General features: G+C 17.7%; 3 protein-coding genes across 3 annotated transcripts; 2 read left to right on the top strand and 1 right to left on the bottom strand.

Moving 5' to 3' along the window:
• Positions 1 to 1,188: 1,188 nt before the first annotated feature.
• Positions 1,189 to 14,667, top strand: PGAL8A_00096800 (conserved Plasmodium protein, unknown function; the record flags this gene model as incomplete). Its single annotated transcript, XM_028672288.1, has 1 exon — positions 1,189 to 14,667. The coding sequence occupies one exon, from the start codon at positions 1,189 to 1,191 to the stop codon at positions 14,665 to 14,667; it is 13,479 nt and encodes a 4,492-aa protein (XP_028526084.1).
• A 1,204-nt stretch (positions 14,668 to 15,871) lies between these two features.
• PGAL8A_00096900 (eukaryotic translation initiation factor 2 alpha subunit, putative) lies at positions 15,872 to 17,127 on the top strand (the record flags this gene model as incomplete). The annotated part of the gene is made up of 2 exons (XM_028672299.1): positions 15,872 to 16,022; positions 16,280 to 17,127. 2 exons carry the CDS (start codon positions 15,872 to 15,874, stop codon positions 17,125 to 17,127), a joined length of 999 nt encoding a protein of 332 aa, XP_028526085.1.
• An 813-nt stretch (positions 17,128 to 17,940) lies between these two features.
• On the bottom strand, positions 17,941 to 23,487 carry PGAL8A_00097000 (conserved Plasmodium protein, unknown function; the record flags this gene model as incomplete). The annotated part of the gene is made up of 1 exon (XM_028672311.1): positions 17,941 to 23,487. One exon carries the CDS (start codon positions 23,485 to 23,487, stop codon positions 17,941 to 17,943), a length of 5,547 nt encoding a protein of 1,848 aa, XP_028526086.1.
• Between the last annotated feature and the right edge of the window lie 414 nt (positions 23,488 to 23,901).

The raw sequence follows: 23,901 nt of genomic DNA on the forward strand, positions 1-23,901 counted from the left end.
TTAAACCTTTATGTATCAAATTTATCTAACATTAATTATGAAAAAAAAAAGGAATATTAAATTATATATATAAAGGATATTTAGAAATTTATTTTGTAGTTGAATACTCCTTTTATGTATGCTAAACAATGTATGTGCATCATAATTTTATATTATTAATAATTAATTTTTCTTTTTTTTTTTTTTTTTATTATTGTATGCTTGAATATTAAATTCAAAATTAAATGTCTAATTTATTGAAAATGTAAACATATAAAATTTTAATTCCCAAAATATATCTTAAGTAAAAAGAAAAAATTATTTTAAGTATTTTACATAAAATACTATGGAAAACATATTTTAAAATATGGAATTTTATAAAATAAATTTAATACAAATAAAATTTATTATTTTTTTTTTTTTTTTCAATAAAGTGATGCAATTATTTTTAATATCTTCTATCCATTTTTATATTTTCCCTTTTTTTTTTTTTTTTTTTTTTTTTTTTTTGTTTGTATGATAAATGGCTTAGTTATTTTAAATATCATTTATTTTTGTATTTTCACCTTNTTTTTTTTTTTTCCTTTTTTTTTTTTTTTTTTTTTTTTTTTTTTGTTTGTATGATAAATGGCTTAGTTATTTTAAATATCATTTATTTTTGTATTTTCACCTTTTTTTTTTCATACATGAAAAAAATTTGATTTTATTTTTTCATTTAATTATATAACTTTTTTATTTATTTTATTTTATTTTATTTTTTTTTTTTTATTATAAAAATAAAAATATTATGTTATGATTCATCTTTTTGTATTTATTACTTTATTTTATTATTTTTTTTTTTTAATGAATCATTTATTTTAAGACATTATTAATGAAAATTATCTATACATATTTTTTGAATAATAATACATTATTAATTTTTTTAGTTTTAAAATTTTTATTTTATTTACTTTTGAAGTCTTAACATTTTTCTTAAAAAAAAAAATTTGTTATTATTTGACTTAATTTTATTATGAGAAGTTACCACTTTTAAAAAAAAAAATTATATGTATCCACTTAAATAGAGTTATAACAGTATTATTTTCCATATATTTAAGTTTTCAAAAATAAATATTCAAATTTAAAAAATGTAATTAAAATTAAGAAAATAGATATGTTTCGATAATTTTAAATTTAAATAATAAAGAGAAAAAAAAAATAATAATTAAAATGGTTTATGCTATTATTATAAAAAATGCTACAAAATATACAAAGAGAGATGGTGAAAATTTAATTCAAAAGAAAAACGAAAACACAAATAATTATGATGAAAATGTAGATACTCTCAAAAATTCTAAGAAGAAAAATAAATACTCCATATTGAACTACTTTGACATAAAAAAGAAAGAGAAGAAAAAAGAAAATTCTAAAAATGACAATTTTTTGAATAAAATTTCTTTTAAAAATGATTTTTATTATGTTGAAGAAAGTGATTATTTAAAGCAAGAATTTCTATTAAAATATATTAGATATATAAGTCATGGTATAAAAAATGAGACAAAAATTAAAGAAAATATTTTAAAATTATTACTTTTATTAAAAACAGAAGATATATATTTAAAAATATTTTGCAAGAAAATTTATCTTTATGAAATAAAAAGAAAAAATTATACTAATATTTTAGATATTGATGAAAAAATATATATAAATAATATTTATAACAAGAAATTAAAAAAGACAAAATTTATGACGAATATAATAAATGATAACATTTATGAATATAAATTAAAATATTGTAAAGAAAACAATTTAATATCTTTTGAATACTATGATGGCTTTAAAAAATCTTTTAAAATCTCTAATGAAACCTTTTTTTATATGGTATCAAGTGATAAATGTATATTTAATAATTATAATAATAATTATTTGAAAAGTAGAGAGATGTTAAATCATGATAATAAATATATTTATACTTTAGAGAAAAGCGTAGATAATAAAATTAAAATAGAAATAATAGATACAGAAAGTAAAATAAGCAAGATACAATTTTTTGTTGAATATAAGCCACTTCGAGTTTTTTACACTAATAACCATTTATTTTTTGTAAATACTTTAAATGATTCTAAAAAGTTAAAATACTTTTCATATTCTTTATATAATAATAATTATAATGAAAAAATCAGAATTGTATATGTGTCTGCTATTCATCCGTTTTTCTCAAACATTATTTACAATGAGAGTACTTATTCCTTTTTTAAAAAATGTAAATATTTTTATGAAAAAGAAAAGATTTTTATTTGGTCTGATGAACTAGTATATTCTTCGAATGAAAAATCAAAAATTAATCAAAATACTAATATGAATATTATACATATTAATTCTAATGTAAATATATGTTTGGCATATGAATGTAATACAGATACTTATTTTTTTTTTAATATTATCTATGATATAAAAAAATATAATAATAAATTTTTAAAAGAATATTTTAAAAAAGAAAAAATAAACAAATTTCTTGTTTTTCAACATTTTTTAAGTATAGAAAGAAATAATTTTTTTTATAAAAATGAAACCTTCAATAATATTAACTTTAATACAGAAATATATAGGCCTCATATTATACTTACTAGTGGAGGAAATAAAAGTATTTATAACAAAATTAAGTTATGTTTATATGATAATATCAATAATTTATTATTTATAATACCTATTTTCCATAAATATGTGAAAGATAAAATTAAAATTGTTAAGAATGTTTTAAATTTTACTACAATTAATATATCGAGAGAATTTTCTACAATAAAATTCTACCCATATAACATATGTGCATTTTTAAACAATAAAATTAATAGCACTAATTTAAAACTACAAAATAAATGTTTAGAACTAGAAGAAAATATCATTAATGTCTCTACAGGATATAAAAGAAAATATTATTTTAATAATTTATTAAAAAAAAAAATTAACATACTAAAATCAAAAAGTAACATAAAGAACGAATCAGAAAAAAATATGAAAAAACAAAATAATGTTATTCTTGATATTAATAAAATTAATCATTTTATTATTATTTTAAATACAAATGGATTTTTATATTTGTTATCAGATGACGTTTATGTTACTAGCATATATTTACATAATAATAAATCACAAATATATAATATATACAATTCAAACTTATGCAACTTAACGGTAGATACAATCGATTATGAACAAAATAGTATTTCTTTGAAATCTTTTAGAATTCATGTTGATATATTACCTAAAAATAAGACACTAAAAATTCTTTTAATTTTCTTTTATTATTATATATGTAAAAAAATTTCATCAGAATTTTTTACATTGTGTCTCTATGAATGTAAAAAGAAAGAAGAGAATAAAAATATATTTAATTTTTTAAATATAGATATATATTTTTTTGATAATGAATATATAGAATTCAGTGAGAATAAGAATACAAGTGACAATTTTGATAAGATGGATAATACATATACCAACACTTTAAATTTTAATAATTACAAAGAAAAAAATATTTTAGGAAAAGATAACACATGCAACATAGCATATAATAATAATAAAAAAGAAAACATAGAATTAAATGAACAAATGAACTATCAATATAATCAATGTAATACTTCTAAACATTCTTATATAGATTCAAACAAAGAATTTATTAAGGATACAAAAAAGTATAAGATGCTTAATTTGAATTTTTCTGATATAGAAAATTTACAACATATAGAATTTAGTCGTTTTATATACTTATTTCTGTTATTATGTGTAGAAGATTTAAAAACATACAAAAAATTAGAAAAGTATTTATATATTAAAAAAAAAAAGAATTTTCATGATGAACTTGTGGAATATAACGAATCAAAATTTAATTGCTTTTTGTTTAACTATGATAGTGAAATAAATACAGATAGTGAACAAAGTTATATTTCTTCACAATCTTCATCAAATTCTTCCAGTTGTAAAAAAAGACAAATAGAAAAAATTGTATATAAAAAAAAAAACAATGATATTTCTGATAATAGTAAAAATAATAATATATATCAATGTGGAGATACATATAATAATACAAATATAGATTCTAGTAAAATAAAAAAAAATATGAGAGAAAAAGAGTTTTCTCATGTTAATGATAATTATTATAGTGTAATTAATAATTTTATAAAATATTTACACAATAAATATAAACATATATACAATAATAGATACTTAATATTAACTTATTTACATTTGTATTTTGATGAAATTAATATATGTGAATATATAGATCAAAAAATAAAAAATAATTTAATACTAATTATTATTATATTATCTTATACATTAAATCTGTATAATTTTTTGTTCTATTATATAAATAAGCTAAGTATATATAAGAAAAAAAAATTAGAACATTTTTATTTTCATATATGTAAAATGTATCATAAATATGAATTAATAAAAAAGTGTAAATATACATCTAAATATAGTTACTTCTCAAATAATGCTATTAAAAGAGCAAATGAAGAAAATGAATTAAAACCAGATAATAAACATGTAAAAAATATAAGTTCCAATAATTCAAATGATAATATTTCTTATAATAAAAAATCATATATTAATACAATGAATGATAATATAATAAATTATAATAAATTTAATAATAGCACGTCAACATATAGTTTTTCAAAATATACATTTATAAATAATTACTTGAAAGAAAAATTTACAAAATTAAAAAAAATTCCCAGTATATTAGAAATTCTACATAAAATTGTAGATGTTAATAAAAACAATAATTATAAAAATAGTCTTAATCATTATATTAATACTACCTTTTTCTTACAGCATGTAGAATTCTTTTCAAATAAACTAAAATTAAAATATGAATACTATTTAAGAGAAGTAGAAAAAATTTTGAATATTATAAAAAAAGAAAAAGAAAAGGGAAAAGAAATTAAATATAATAAAAATATAAATAATTGTTATAATAATTTTGAGTTATTTAAATCTTCAATTTTATCCAATGATCAAATGAAATATTTATATTATTTTTCTTCATTATTTTTTCCTTTAAAACTTCTTTTAATTATTTCGTATTTGAGTCTATTTTATAAATCAAAAGTTAAAAAAAAGATTTTATATAAAAATTTTTATAGGAACATAATTAAAGGTGAATTAGATGTAATCTATTCATCTATTTTTAATTTAGATTTTATGAACAGTGATGAAGAAATAGGTAAGGTTCTAACAAATGGCAAAAAAATAAATAACAAATACGGTCATCATAACATTAGTAATAATAACAAAAATATAAATTACAATAAAAATTTGAAAGATAATAGATACATTCAATATGATAAAAGTTTCACCAAATGTAAAAACAAAAATGTTGTAAATAAATATATTCTGAAAAGTTGTGACAATGACGAAAGTAGTGATGAATATGTAACATATAATGAAAATGATAATAATGAAAATGAAGATATAGTTTCATATAAAAATCGAACATATTTTTTTGTATCCAATATAAAATATTTTGATTATTTAAATCTAGTTGATATAAATATTGTTAATATTCTACTAAAAAGTATATTTTATGAGAATATATTTCTGCTTAACAAAAATTTGTATTTTTTATATTTAAAATTTTTTAATACATATCAATTATTTAAAAGCAAAAATAATAACAATAATTTATTAAATAAAAGACATTATGAAGATGATATGAATTGTAATAATAATTATTATTATCACTATGATAATGAACGAAAAAAAACAAAAAACGTTGTTACACTAGGAGAAAATAAAGATGATGAGAAAAATATACAAAATAATATAAGTAATTTTATGAAAACATCGAAACTTAAAAAAAATAACTATAAGAGCAATAAAATAAATCAATTCTACAATGAAAACAACGAAATAATAGTTAGCAAAAATCAAACTAGCATAGAAATAATTAAATTTTTTGATTCTTATAAAATATACAATTTTGAAAACATAGATTTTTATATCAACATTAATAGAGAGGATTTATATTATAACAAATTCTTTGAATTATCTAATTTAAAATTGAAAAAAAATTTTAATAATGTAATAGAAATATTGAAGAAAAATAATTATGATATTTTTTTTAGTAATAGTAAAGGGAGTGAAAAAAAAAAAAAAAAGGAAAAAGGAAGTGACACAAATTATAACGATAAGAACAAAAAAGAAATAGTGCAAAAAAGTTACTTAAGTGATTATAAAATATTAAAAGATTGTTTTTTTTTTTTTGATACTTTTAAAATGGATAGAAATATTTCATCGTGTTATTTTCCACATAATAAAGATCCTGTTGTTGTTTATTTAAATAACTTTCATAATTATTATTTTTCTAAATATTATAAGAAAAGAAAAATACATTTATTAAAAGATAAAGAAGAAAATAACTCAAAAAGTAAAGATTTAATAGATTTAGTAGATATGGAAAATACTTCTGATAGTTTAGAAAGTGCATATATACATAAGCACAAATATAATAAAAAAAATGTAAATAAATATTTAAAAAAAATAATTAAATTAATAAATTTAGATAATTTAGAAGAAAAAAAAATATTAATTGATACGAAAATAAATGAAAATGTAGATAAAGTCTTAGATTTAATGCACTTATATTATACCTTAGAAAAATTTTATAAAATGAAATACACATGTATGTTTAGTATTAGTGAAATTAACTTTTTTAACATATTAAATTCAATTCATTACAAACCAAATATTAATTTTAATATAAAATATGATATATATGTTTATTTATTTGAAATAAAAAATAATCAAAATCATTTAAGTAATGTTTCTTTTCCTCCTAATGATAGTTTATCATTTAATATGATATCACGTGCATATATTAGAGAAACACTAGATAGTCCAAATAATTATTCAAGTTTTAATTTTAATAATAATCTTAATGGAATAAATTATCTAACTAATAACAACAGAAATAACAATAATAATAATAATAATAATAATAATAATAATAATAATAATAGTAACAATCCTATATCACATAATGAAGATCCTCAATACGAATTAGATAATATGAGTAGAAATTTGAATAATGATCCATTTAATGAACCATCTGAAGTTACTATGCTTAACAGAAGAATAAGAGAATTCAATAATTACTGGCATAATAGTATAAGTGAAACAAGTAATAATAATATAAGAAATATACGAAATAGCTCAAGAAGCATAAATAATAATAATTCAAGAAATAGAAGTTATCAAAATAGAACTCCTGATAGACATTCAGGTAATATTTTACATAACAATAATCTACCTGATTTAAATATTTTAACCGTAAATAGAAGGATTAGTAATGGTAACAATTTTAGAACAAATTCTTCTAATAATCTAAGATATACTCATAGTAACTTTGATTATAGTTCAAATAATAACAATTTTGAAAATAGTTCTATTAACAGCTATCCAAATAATAACAGTAATTCTATAAATGTTTTTCGAGAATATTCTTCATTTAATTTTAATAGGAACTATCGTACATCTTATAATAGGTTACACAAATTAAAATATAATATAAAAAAAAAAAATAAAAAAAATATAAAAAAAATAAAATTAAAATTAAATAGCATATTAAATTCCATAAATGTTAATATAAAAGTAGCAAAAATTGAAAAAATATTAATCTTAAATAAATATTTTAAAAAATTACAAAGATGTAAAAATACATTAAAAACATTTAACACAATGACAATGAAAGAAATAGCAAATAAAATAGGTGCTTCTTTAATTACACAAACTAGTGATAACATTGAAAATTTTTATTTTAATAATAGTATTTCCAATAATAATATTTTACCAAGAGAATCTAATAGAAATAATGAAATAAATAATAATGAAAATGAAAGAAATGAAAGTCTTGATTCAATTAGTTCCCATCAAGAAAGTGAATATAATAAAACATTCAATATAACTAATTATTTTAGTTCTTCTTGCAGCATTAATAATAACAGTAATAATAATAATAATAATAATAATAATAATAATAGCAATAACAACGAGTCTTCTAATGATGAATTTTATTCGAGTAATTTTTTATACACTCCTAACAAAACATTAAATGATTTTGCAAATAACGAAAAAATGAATGATATATCATTCGATAATATAAATAGAACATATAGAAGTAATATACTATTTCATAATAATGAAACAAGATACAGTCAAATGTCTGTTCTTTATAGCGATAGAAGAAATAGTTATATAGTAAATAATGAAAGAAGAGATAGTAATATCTCATATAATGTTAACAATGTAATAGATTCTAATATTCATGGAGATAGAAGATATAATAACATAGAAAATGGAAATTCTGTTTCTCACAATATGTTACAAAATCGTTTATCAATATATTCTACTAGAAGTATTATAAATCGTAGGGAAACATTAAATCATTCCAATGATTTTATATCTATTAACAATACACCTATAGAGGAATGTAATATTTATGGCGTGAATGATTTTAAGAATACTCTAAAGATAAAAAAAAAATTAGATTTTTTTGATTTTACATTTGATAAAACAAAATCTATTAAATATAATAATTTTGTAAACGCCAAGATAAGAAATTCATTCAAATTGCAATGCTCTTTATGTCAAACTATTTTATACAAAAAATATGAAGATATAGATAAAAAAAAAAATAGGGTCCTATTAAATATAGTAAACAATGAAAATTATTTATATAAATTTTTAAATAAAAACCAAAAATATTGTGGTACCTACTATTTAGCAGGTTTAATATATGGTTTAGGTCTATTACAATTTTACAAAAATATTAAAATTTCTTTATTTTTACAATATATTTTAAAATTTAAAAATAGGTGCTTATATATTTGTTGTATATTAGGAATTTCTTTATCATTAATATCAACTCAAAATTCAGAATTAACTTCTCTATGCATAAATGCTTTATTTAAAGAGTTGTATGATGACAAAAAGCTAAATTATGAAAATTTGTTGTTTCATTGTTTAAATGAAAATCAATGTAATGAAGACAATTATAAATTTGCATTCTACAAAAAAAAAAAAATAAATAAATCGGAAAATATTTCAAATATTCACGACTTCAAAAATAAAAATTATGAAAATATTACAGATAATAATAATAATAAGTCAGATTGCTTTAATATGTTGTATGCACATGATAATGAATTCTCAGATCAAACTAGTTCTACGCTACTTCTAACGAGTGATACATCTATTTCAAATAATACATTAGAAAGAAATATAAATAGTGAAATAAATCATTTTGGTGAATCTAATGTATATATAAATAATGAAAGGAATATAATTGAAGAAAATAATATTATAGTCGAAGAAAATAATGATAGTTATAATAACAGTAATTCTAATTCTAATTCTAATAATAATAATAATAATAATAATAATAATAATAATAATAATAATAATAATAATAGAGAGATAGTTTCATCAAGTAGCTGTGAAGAAAATGATAATCATATAAATTTTAATCTCAATGATTATCAAAAAAATAATCTAAATAAAAATAATTCTATAAAAAATGAAAATGAGTCAAATACTCCACAATATGTATGTAATTCAAGGAAAAATAATGATATTAACAAAATAAATAATATTGATGACATAGATGAGATAAATTCTCTTTTGAATATTTCGATAAACAACTCTATTTCTTCTGATAATATGAATAAAGAAGACAAAGAAAAAAAAAGAAAAATGAAGAAAATAAAAAAAACATACAGAAAAAAAAAAAAATATCTTGACAGTTTAGTTTTGAGTAGTAACATTTTATGTATAGGATATTTACATTTGAATAGCAATAATAAATTTCTAACTAGATATATTTTAAAATTATTGCAAAAGAATGATCTTAGTAAATTAAATTTACTATCTATATTTTGGACAGTTGGTTGTATTAATTTTAAAAAAGGTATTTTATTTAATAATATAATTAGTTCTTTATTTTGTTTTATAAATGCTAATATACCATTCAGAATTCACAGGAATAATTTTATAAAAGGCTTTTCATGGAAACATATAAATAATGAAGTCCCCTATGATATAACGCATATAATGATATCATCTGCCTTGTCAATTTCTTTATGTTTTTTTAGAACTAATAATATTCATGCTTTTAATATGATTTTTATGCCTATGAAAAATGATCATGTATATTATTTTAATAATTATGATATAATGGTTAAATCTTTTGCTAGGAATATGATTATTTATGATTTCGTTGAGTTATCTCATGAATATATTTTATCTAACATACCAGTTTTTTTAAGAATATTACCAAATGACTTAATAAGAAATAACAATAAGTTACCTTATATGTATTTGCTTGATGAAAATGGGGAGTTCAAAAATAAAAACATAGAAAAAAAATTCATTTTAAAAAATGGTCATATAAATTTAGATAATGACTTTATTTGTAGTGAATTGAACAGAATTTATGAAAACAATTATTATTTTTCTCTTACAAAAAAAAATTATTTTAACTGTTATAATAGTAAAATGAAACAAGAAGCACATTTGAGTTATTTATTTCATAGCTCTAATAGCTACTCAAATAATAATAATATTAAAAGTAACAATAATAGCAGTAATAATAACAATAAAAACAATACTGATAACAAATTATCCAAAGATAACACTTTTGTTTATAATTGTGAATTATTACGTTACTATATTATTATTGGAGTATTACAAGTTTTGAGTTTAAAGTATTTATCAACACATCATGATCGATTTAAAAAAATATGCTTTGATTATATTTCTTATTTTGAAAATTTAAATAAAGATATTTATGCAAAAAAAAAACTTAAAAAATTATATAAAAAAATAAGTTATTTAGTTCAAAAAATTAAGGATAATGTTATTGAAGAAAAACTAGTTAGTAAAATTACATCTGAAGAAAATAATTTGTGTTCAAATTCAAATGAACATACATCTTACAAATATAATAATGGAATACAGGAAAAAACAAATGATGCACTTAACAATCAAATGAACAACAAAATAAATTTGAATACAACAAAAAATAAAATTAATAGTTTGAGTAATATAGTTAATGATAAAAAGAAAAATAGAATGAAAAATGAGAGATCATACCAATTAAGTGATGATTTAAATGATGAAATTAATAATAATTTTTATAATTTGATTACTGGTTTAGATGATAATTATTCAATTAATTCAAGTATAAGAAAAAATGAAAATACAAATAATGAAAACACAAATGTTGATAAGGATTTAATACAAAATATTAAATGTGTAATGGAAAAAGATAAAAGAAATTGTAATAAGAAGTATTTACATATATATAAGCTGATCTTAAAATATGTTAAAAAAATTAAAAAAATTAAAAAATATATAGATAATGAATATACTAATGAAAATGAAAATTATGCAAACAATTTATTAATGAAAAAATCAGAACATAATTATGATTTCTTGTATAAAGTCAAAGAAGAAGACATGAATGATATAGTTAACTTAATTTATCAATGTTTATCTTTAGTTTTTGTTGGTAGTTGTGATCAAATTCTTAATAAAAAAATAAAAAATAAAATAAATAATATAATCAGTATTAGAGATAAAAATATGAATAATTTATATTATTATTATTTAGGTTACATAAATTTAGGATGTGGAAAATATATTTTAAAAAAGCAAATAGACTTAACTATATGTACATTAACATTGATTATCTTTAGTTTTTTTCATATATATGATTTATCATCTCATTTTCTTATCCATTTGATAGAATTTTTATATGTTTTATTAATTGATAAACGATTTTTACAAATTTACGATATATCTACTAATAAATTTGTCAATTTACCTATTCAAATAATTTATAAAGAAAAAGAGATTAATTATACATTAATAAAAAGAAATCTTACAGAAGGAGAAAATATGATAGCAACAAATAAAGTACACAAATATAATTTATGTTTACTTAAGAGTAATAATATATGTTATAATAAGAAAGTTATATTATCTCCATGTGTTGTTCCACTTCTAAATATAGTAAATCTTTCCATTATCAACAATGATTATTATAATTTGAGTTTTTCTAATTTTAATGAAAATAATTCTGGTGATAATAAAAATATAATAAAAAAAATAATAAAAAGAGGTATCATATTTGTTAAAAAAAAAGAATATAATGTATCATTAAATTATAAAAATTTGTTATTCACTGATTTTTATAATTATGATTACTTTTTATTTAACAAAAATATATTGAGTGGGAATCATGGAATTTTTAATAGAGATAAATACGAAGATTCACATTTAATTAAAAAATATAACAACTCATTAGTAACTACAATAGCTAAAGAAAAGCATAATAACCTATTAAATGACATGAATGATCCATATTACTATTTATTAAATGATAATATGAAATCATTTTATTTTAATACATTTAAAGTTAATTTAAAAAACATTTTAAATAATAAAATGATGGAAAGCAATAAAAATGTTAGTAATATATCAAAATTTCTATTAGAATTAACGAAATATTATGCAAAAATTCAAATTTTCTATTCAGAAAATGCTCTTTTGTTATTTCAAATCAAAAATAGTTATATAAATAAAAACGTAAATGAAATTTTAATGTTAAAATATTATCTTAAAATAGAAACAGATAAATACATAAATTATAATGAAGAATTATTAAATCAGCAATTTTCCAAATTATTTTATTTTTTCAACGAAGAATTTAACAAAATCTTTAAAATAATTGAAAATTTTAATGAAACAAATAAAGAAAAAAAGCATTATATACAACTTATTTATCATTTAATATTAAATTATTTTAAAGAAAACTATATTATCAAACGTTTCTCACCTGATATATTGGTAAGACACAAAAATATTGTTAATATCTTGGACACTTTTTTGAATAAAAAAGAATATAATATAAAAAATGATGATAATAAGAATGAAATAAATTATAATAGCAATATATTTTTACCAATTGTAACACATAACAATCTTTATAACAATAAATACTTTAAAAATAACATATATTCCTTTTACTATAAAAGTGGTGAAAAAAATGAAGCAAATTTTTTAAATGATATTAATAAAATGTTAATAGAATATTCTTTAAATAATATAAAAAGATTTACGAATGCTCAATTGATCAGTGAAATTTATAATAATTATTATTTTTTGCAGTTGATACAAAATTTGCATATCAATAAATGTGTAAATTATTTATGCTTTTTATCGGAAATTTATAATTCTTTTTATTATTTTTATGATTTCTTTTATAAATATTGGAAAAACAATTATTTAAATTCTTTAACAAAAAATAAAAAGAAAAAAAGGAAAAAATACATTATTTATGATTTGGAATTTTTTCATTATTTTATAAATTACAAAGATAAAAAAAAAATTATTTATATAGATTTAGAAGAATTTTCCTTGAATAAATACGCCCTTTCTGAAAATTCAAAAAGTTATTTTTTTGATACAAGCAGCATTAGTAAAAATTCAACTGAAAGAAAAGTATTAAAAAATAAAGAAAATTATAATTTAAGTAATTCACAATCTAATCATAATGAAGTGACAAACTATTGCAAAATTTTATTAGAAAAAAAAGAAAGTAAAGAAAATTTTATTTTTGATAAGTTACCTGATATACTCAGCTGCAATTTTGAATACCTTAAAATAATAGAAAGAATATATAAAAATTCGAGCGAATACAGCTTGATTAAATATTTAACATTTTTTGAAAATGATCAGTATTTTGTGTATTTCTTTGAAAATAATATCAAATTAATAAAAACTATATTTTTACAGTATTATCATAAAGGATATGTTGATAAATGTATAATTTTTAATAAAAAAAAAATAGGAGTGAATAATTGTAATGATTTAATATATTTATTCACTGAATATTGTAATTTCCCCAACTATTATTATTTTTGGAATACAGTTGCTAATGATGAAGAAAATTTTCTTTTTATACCTCAATTTAGACATTTTTACGATTATAGGTATAACAAGTATATTCACTCAATTATATTAAAAGGAAATAAAATGTTATGTAAATTTAACTCTATGGAAAAAGAAGACAGAGAAATACAAATAAAAAAAAAAAAAAAAATGAAGAAAAGAAGAAAAAAGAATAAACTCCATAATAAAAAAAAATATAATTTTACATTATTTCATAATAGACTCTTAAATGGAAAAAGGATATTCAGAATAAATAAAAATTTTCTGAAAAAGGATATAAATAAATGTAAATATTTATATTTTATAAATACCATTGAGAACAAGCAGAATTACCTAAGTTATAATAAACTTAGAAAACTCAAAAAAATAAATAGAAAATTAATTGATAAGAATAATGATTTTTATTTTATATATAAAAAAAAAGATAATTATCATTTATTTTTAATTTTAAAAAGAATAGCAAAAATTATTCTCAAAAATATAAAAATCATGCAATGCCCATTTAGAATACCATTAGCAGAGTCATTAGTTATGAATACTTCATTTAATACATACAGTATTCTTAAGCACTGGGAGAAGAAAAGCGAAAAAGTATCAAATGCATTGATTAATTATCATAAAATATCATTAAATTCAAAATATATTAATTCATTTTTCAAAGATATTTTATTTTGTTTTTTTATTGGAAACTTATAAAATTATTTCAAATGTGTCAATTCTTATTTTCTTAGTTTATTATATTCATAAATTTACTGTCATATTTCATATTCCTATATATTTGTCAATTAATATTATTTTTTAAAAATCAAAAATTTTATTTTTTTTTATATCTTCAATTTTATGAAAATCCTTACCTTCTATGGAAATACTTTTTTTTTTTTTTTTTTTTTTTAAAATGCATAATTTTTCCATAGAATATTTCTTTAGCTTTGTTTTATCATAATAAAATTTGTATAGATACAAAGAACTAATTTTTTTCTTTTTCTCTGGCATAATATAAATTTTTATAAATATATATAATACATTTTTTTTTACTTTTTTGTTATTCTATTTATTTTTTTTTTAATAAATTTGATTTTTATATACATATATTTTCTTTTTTTTTTTTTTTTAAATCATTCTAACTTATTTTTAAATAAAAATATTTAATTTATAAATGGATTGTTTTATATATACATTATAAAGATGTAAGAAAATATATCATAATTACTAATCTGGAAAATTTTAATTTTTTTCTTTTGTAGTTTAAAGCACATTTAGACTCACAAATATATTTTCCTTTACTAAAAATATAAATTTTAACGAAATATATAATTGTATTTATTTTTCTGCCAAAATTTTATATAAGTAACTTGTATCTAGTGTAATTTTTATTTTTTATAATAATATTAGTGATATTTTTCTATAACATTACTTATCAAGATATATGTCAAAAATCAAACAAATTTATTTATTATAAAAAAAAAAAAAAATGAATTTATTTTAAAGAAAAGCTTTAATATAAATAACTTAAAGATATGATTAATTAAATTTAAAAACTAAAATATAAAAATAATACAAACAAAAATTTATGTAGTGCAGTTTAAGGCTAATTTTTTTTTTTTTTTTTTTATATATAATATTTAACATGTTAAAAAAAAAAAAAAAAAAAAATAATAATATGAATATACATATAATATACATGTACATATTAATATTTTTTATTTTATTATTATTTTCCTTTTCTTTTTTTCATTTAATAAAAGAAAATTTTTTTTTAAATTTACAAATTATGTAAAATATTTTAAAAGGAAAGATTTATAAATGAAAAAAAATATTTTTATATTTATTATGTAATTTTTTTTTATTTTATTTTATTTTAAATTTATAAAAAAAATTATAAATTCCATTAGCGAACAATATGGCAGAAACTAGGAACAAAGTTGATTTAGGTGATTGTCGTTTTTATGAAAAAAAGTTTCCTGAAGTTGATGATTTGATTATGGTTAAAGTCAACAGAATTGAAGATATGGGAGCATATGTATCTATATTAGAATATAATGATATGGAAGGTGATTAAAAAAAAAAAAAAAAAAAAGATATAAGTTTTGTTTTTTATGTTTTATAATGATATTATATATTTTGAATAATTTTTCTAAAAAATAAATTTTTTTTGATATCTTTAAAATAAATAAAACAAATTTTTTTCTTATATGTAAATAATAATTATATGATTTATAAGATATATTTTATATTTGTGTTTAATATATAAAATACATACTTAATATGAAAAATATATTTTATATATATATATGATAATTTTTTTTAGGGATGATTTTAATGTCTGAATTATCAAAAAGAAGATTCAGAAGTGTTAATAAATTAATTCGAGTTGGAAGACATGAAGTTGTATTAGTATTAAGAGTAGATAGTCAAAAAGGTTATATTGATTTATCAAAAAGAAGAGTATCTCCAAAAGATATAATTAAATGTGAAGAGAAATTTTCTAAATCAAAAAAGGTTCACCAAACAGTTAGACATGTAGCGCAAAAACATGGTATGACTGTCGAGGAATTAAATAGAAGAGCTATTTGGCCATTATATAAAAAATATGATCATGCATTAGATGCTTTAAAAGAAGCAACAATGAACCCAGAAGGTGTTTTTAAAGGATTAGATATAGATGAAGAAATTAAAAAATCACTACTTGCTGACATACAGCTTAGACTTACACCACAAGCATTAAAATTAAGAGGTAGAATTGATGTTTGGTGCTTTAGTTATGAAGGTATTGATGCTGTTAAAGAAGCATTAAAAAAAGGAAAAGAAATTTCAAATGAAGAAGTTTCTATTAATATTAAGTTAATAGCGCCACCACAGTATGTTATTGTTACGTCTTGCCATGATAAAGAGCTTGGAATGGCAAAAATACAAGAAGCTATGAAAGTTATTAGTGATAAAATTAAAGAATATAAAGGTGGAGATTTTAAACAACAAGGGGATATTTTGGTAATAGGAGGAGATGAAGAAAAAAGATTAGAAGAATTATTGGATAAACATGATGAACTTTCTAGTGAGGAAGAAGATGATAATTCAAGTGAAGAAGATGAAGAAAATTCAAGTAACGAAGAAGAAGATGATAATTCAAGCGAAGAGGGGGAAGACGAAGAAGATTAAAAAAAAAAAAAAAAAAATGAAAGTAATAAAAATAATGTGACAAAAAATGAATTTTTTTTTTTTTTTTTCATTATTTACAAAGATAATCATTCAAAAATAATTGATTTAATGTTTTTGATATATACACTTCTTTAGAATTTAAGATAAAAAGAATTATATGTTATTCTATTATTACATTTATTTTTTAAATCTGTTTTATTAATCCTATATAAATAATTTTTTTTTTTTTTTATTTGATCGCGTATGCAATTATCTCTAGAGCTTCTTTAAGAAGAATATATAGAATCTTATAATTTTTATTATTTAATAATAAAATTTATACATTATACTTTTGTTGCTTGATAAAACTAGATATATATATATATGTATATATAATTTTTCTATTTTTTTTCATTTAAAAAACAAAAAAATATGATAAAAATTAAATTCTTACAAACAACTTTTTTAAGAAATTATGAAGAATAAAAAAGTAAAAGAAAAAAGTTTCATAGCTAAAAATGAATAACAGATAAAAAAAATTACTTATAAAAAACAAAATAATTGTTTAATAATAAAGGAAAAAAAAAAAAAAAAAAAAAAAAAAAATTATAATCAATACTTACACATAAAAATATATTTATTTTTAATGTATGTTTTAAAAAATAGTAACACTTCAAAAATTGAAAACTTTATTAAGAAAAATATTTATATAAACATGTATTTTATAATTTTTAGTTTCATTTTAAAGACATATTCCAAATAAATAATATTTTTTAAAATGTTTAATTTGAAAAAAGAAAAAAGGTAAAAATTAAAAAGTGTGTGTATACACATTTATAAAGCATTTTCAATGTTAAATGATAATTTTGTTTGAATTAAATTAAAAAAATTTTTCAAAATTAGAACATCTAAAATAGCATACTCAACACTAACTGAAGAAAGTGGTCTGAAGTTCCAGTTGATTATCTGGCATTCTTTATTAACTTCCTTTTCAGGAAACATTGATTTACCAATAATTTTAAGTGAATAATTCATATTTTTTTTTAGAAATGGAAAATAACTTTTTAGATCATCATAATATTTAGTACATATAAATTCTAAATTATAATATTTATGCATACAACTATATATACCTATTTTATTACAAGAACTACATTTAGTTGTTAAAAGCTTCTTAATTAATGCAATATTTTTTTTATTTTTCAAAAAATAATTAACAGGATATATATTTTTAAAACTTATATCCTCATTTAAATTAAAATTTTTATCTATCTGGCTTCTTTTTTTTTTATCAGTAGAATGGATATTGTTTTTGTTAAAGTTATAATTTTTATTATCATTAAAATAGTTATTACTACCATAATCGTATATATTTTCCATAATTTTTTTTAAAAATTCATCACAATTATTTGCATTATTTATCTTCATTTTATGCTTAAATAAATTATTGTACTGGTTTTCTTCCTTATCTAATGTATCTTCTTCAATTAATATATTTTTATATTTTTCATGCATTAACATAATCAGAATATCATAGTATTTTCTAAAATGCAATATATCATTATTTAAAAATGCAACACCAATTTTTATAATGCTTTCATCTCTGAAAAGCTCAGAAATATAATAATTAACCTCATAATTTTCAGTAGATATTTTTTTTACATCAATAATATAAGACAAACAATTATTTTTTAATGCAATTTGAAAAATTGAGATTATTGGATTTTCACGAAATATTGCACACTTCCACTCTGCATCTATAAATATGACTTTTTCATTTTTTCTAATATTTTCATATAAATCTAGAAAATCATTATATGTCTCTATTATAACAACTTCTTTTAAGGAAGAACCTAAATCTTTTATGCAAATATATTGTTTTTTACAAGAACAAGTACCATTCATTTCAACTAAATAATGAAAAGAATTTTTTATAATATCTAGATTTATCTTCTTAAAATTTATAAAAATATCAAGATATTTACATAGATCAGATAATTTATATACTTTTCTCAAATCATCAAACTCTAGTTCACTTTTAAATGTAAAATATATATCATCTAAGATAAAACATTCATTCTTTATAAATGAACATATATTATAAATAAATAAGTTATTATTTTCATTATTGATAGAATAATTTTTATTCGTTTCTCTGAATTCGTTTTCATTGGCAGCTTGAAAACCATCATTATATATGTTACAATTTATTTTTTTAAAATTTTTACTTTTTAAATATAAATGACAAAATGTCCTAAAATCTGAATCTTCTGATGATATATATGAGGGATATAAGAAATATAACGCCATTAAACAATATTCAAAATTTTTTTTTTTTATTAATGAATTCAAATATATCTTTAAATATTTCGGATTATCATACAAATAATAAATAATATACTTCTTATCAAAAGTATTTAAAAGATAATTATATGATTTAAAATTTAAGTAAAAGAATAAATTAGGAAATAGTAATAGCTCATAATTAAATATTTTTATTAATTTAATTGCATATTTTATATTACCGTTCATTATTTTTTGTTTGATTAATTCAAGTTCTAATGTTCTGTCTCCTTTACAATAATCTATTATATTAGATGTTTTAGTTTCATTCATTAAAATATCATTTAAATATAAATCATATACAACATTTAATTTAAGAGGGTATATATAATAGTTTAAAAAATTTATATGATTCATATTATTTATGTCAAAATATATTTCCTTATTATTTTTTGCACTAATGAAATTATTATTCACAATATTGTTAATATCATTACTTTCTATATTATCTTTACTATTATAATAGAAACTATGCAAAGATTTTTTTGTTTTTTTTTCTATATTATTGTATTTATTAGTATTATAATTTATATCCTCTTTTTTATCAGTAATATTAACACCATAAGAAGTTTCACATTTGTCATATACGTCAATATAATTTTTATTTTTAATGTTATCTGAATGATCTCTTTCATATTCATTATTGTCTAAGTTTTCATAAAGATATTTTACATTATGTACATTTTTTTCTATAAAATTACCAATACTAAAACTATTATATTTGTGGTTTCTTTTTATTTCTTCAGGGTTTGAAAACGTTGTTTTTTCCTTTCTTTCTTCACTTGTATGTTTAAAAAAATTGATAGAATTCATATTTTTTTTCTTTATATTTTCAAAATGCATAAGATTATTATCTACATATTTATATTTAGAATATCTATTATTAGATGAACAATTTTTGAAATAATTGGATTTTATATGATCAGGTAAATAACCATTGTTAATAAAATCAAAATATTCTTTTTTATCAAAAGAATAACCATTATTTTTATTTTTACTATTAGTATACCAATTATCAAATTTATCATTATATAAATAGTAATTATTAAAGTTATTCAAATAATAATTTGAAAATCTATAATAATCATTATTATTATACTTTATTTCATTAGAGGTCTTATTATCTTCCTCTAAGTAATGATTTACCATGTTGAAATTATTTTTAATTTTATAATTATTTGAATAGCCATCATAATACGTTTTATAGTCACTATTTTCTTTTATATGCTTAAATGATATTATGTCTTCCATAAATATAAAACTAACATCATTATATTTGTTATTTATATTATGACATTCAATGTTTTTATAAATACAATAATTTTCCTTAATATCTTTATTAGCTAAATCATTCGAAAATACATAGCGATGAATATTATATTTATTTATAAAAAATAAAATATTGGAGTTCGATTTGTTCTTTTGACAAATATAAATATAACAACTTAAATCCATATATTTGTTAGGTATAGTTAGATTATATTTTTCTATTAACAAAATTGATAATTTAATAGCATTTAAAATAATATAAGATACAAACATATATATATAATCATTTACAAATATATTTATTTTAATATTTACAAAGTTATATTTACTTTTTTTCACAAAGAAATCATCTGTATTATCAAGTTTTTCTATGCTCTTATTATTATGTATATGATCATCAACTTTTACTTCAGTATAATTTATATTATTATCAAAAATTAATATTTCATCCGTATGTTTATTTCTATTTACATTGTTACCATCTTCGTAGCATACTTTTTCTTGTTCAATATTTTCATAAAATCGTATTTTATGATATTCATCATGTTCAATATCACTTTTATTTTTCCTTTCATCAATCATAAAATCTTCAGGATCAATTTCTTTGATAGCTTTAAATAATTCATTATCAATATAACTTTTTAAATTAGCTGTAACATGTTTTTTTTCTAAATTACTTTTTTTATTAATAAATTCAATAAGCCCTGATAAATTGAACAAAATTATTTTTTTTTTTTTAATACTATTTTCATTATTTCTAGTTATATTATTACAATAATTGTTCGAAGTATTGCAGTTTATATTATCAATGTTATTTTCATATTGTCCCTCATCAAAACACAAGTTAAAATTATTTATTTTTTTATAATTTTTTTTACTGTTATTAAATAAAAATTCAAACACATAATTTACATATAAATATATCCAAATGTATACTCTTGAAGTTCTTATATTTTTCATTTTTTCGTGTAAATTTTCTAGATGCATTTTTATATATTCATATTTTTTTTTCTCTCCCTTTTTTTTATTAGCATCAACATAATTATAACTACTAATAATGCATGGTTGTAAATCATCTGTACACTCAACATTGACATTCTTAAATTTTTTTTCATTATATGTAACACTAATATTTTCTTTATATTCATAACTAGAATTTATATTATATATTTCTTTTTCATTTCTTATATTATTCTCCTTGTTATCTATAATATTGTCATTAAACGTGTTTATATAGCTTTTCATTGAGGGGTTTTCTTGTTCTTCATATGATAAAAATATTTCTTCAATTTCTTTTCTTTTTAAAATCATATAACTATAAAATTCAAAATCTATATACATATTTCCACCTTTAACCAAACTATCATTCTTACTAATATTATAAGTATTCAAGTAGTTATCATATTTTTCATTGTTAATATGTAAATTTTTATTTTTATATTTATCTTTCTCATCTTTTTCTTCATGACAAAATTCTTTTTTTTTCTTTTCCTTTGGTGAAAAATTTAAATTCTTTGAGCAATAAAAATGTTTCATATCTTCATATGAGTTATTTATTTTATTTTTTTCCTTATAAGTATTACTCATATTAGAATTAGTATCTATAATAATTTCTTTATTTAAATAATTGTTATTACATGGATTACTTGAATAATTCATATAATTTAAATCATTAATATTATTTAAATTATTTTTATATGAGTTATTAATTGATGATACATGATTCTTTCTACTATCATTCATTTTACAGTAAAAATTTTCTTTATATGTTTTATTATTACTATAATTATTATTATTATTATTATTTATGTTATTATTGCTAGTATTTTTACAATTTACATTTGTATTTGAGCTCTCTTTTTCATCCTTATTAATGTTTTTTATTTCTCTTGTAAATTCTTGAAAAAACTTTTCACATACATAAATTTTATCACTTTCATTTTCTTTAAGATTACTATTTTCATTAATTGAATTTAACTTTACACTTTGTAAAACATTAAATTTTATATCATAAATCCAGCTAAATAAATTATATGTACAATTTTTATTTTTTCTAATTTTAACGCTTTCTATCTTAAAAAATTTATAAAAACCATATATATAACATAATATCCCAAATGAGAAGATGATATCACAAATTTGTTCATAGGTAGAACTTAGAATAAAATACTCATCATTTAATTTTTGAAATTTTATATTTTGCTTTTCTATCATATCAAATATCTTACTTGAAAATTCTTCTTTTTCTTTTCTTTTTAATATATCAAAAACTATATGCATATTGTATGATAAATCAGATTCATTATTATTTTTCATATTTATCAAATAAGTTTCATTTTTAGCATTACTTTCTTTTTCTACTCTAGTTTTTTTATTGTCCGATTGATACTTTTCAAAATTTCTATCATTTTCATTTTTTATATTGTTCATTGTGTTATTTTCTTCATTTTTATATTCCAACTTTCTTTGTAGATTAAATAGTGGGTCATATATTATATAATTTATAATTATATGATAAAAAGAACATAAAAAAAGATACTCATAAAATTTTTTATTTTTCACACATTTCATATGAAGGGATAATTTAGTAGGTACGTTTTTATTTATATATTTCAGAACAAAATTATTTAATAATTCATTTTTTTCTATAATTTTTTTAATTGTCTTTCTTCGTTTAATATAATTACTGAAATTTATTAACAAATGTTCTATAGATGTAATGTACTCATAAAAAACTTCTAGTTCGTTTTCTAATGATAATTCTTTCATTTTTAGTTAATCACTAATCATGTCGTTCTAAATCATTTTCATATTACGTTACTGTGTATGCATATATATATCGTCTCTTTCTTTATTACATTCTTCATATAATCATTATTTAATAAAAATATTTTTTCTTTTTAAATTATTTGTAATCATATGTTTTTTTTAAATATGTTTTTTTTCTTTTTTTTCTTTTTTTACAATATAAATATAGTTTGTTAATATATAAAAAAATTAATTAAAAATTAAATGAATATATTTATAATTTTTTTTTTTTTTTATAATAATTATAATATGGTTCTTTTACATTATTTCATTGGTATTAAAAATGAAAAAAAAAATAATTTAATACAATTGCTGTAAAATATAGTAAATTTTTTGCGAAAAAAGCAATTCATCTTGAATATCTAAGTATATCTT

Source organism: Plasmodium gallinaceum, assembly GCF_900005855.1.
Source record: "Plasmodium gallinaceum strain 8A genome assembly, contig: PGAL8A_v1_62, whole genome shotgun sequence".
Classification (NCBI taxonomy): Eukaryota; Apicomplexa; class Aconoidasida; order Haemosporida; family Plasmodiidae; genus Plasmodium; species Plasmodium gallinaceum.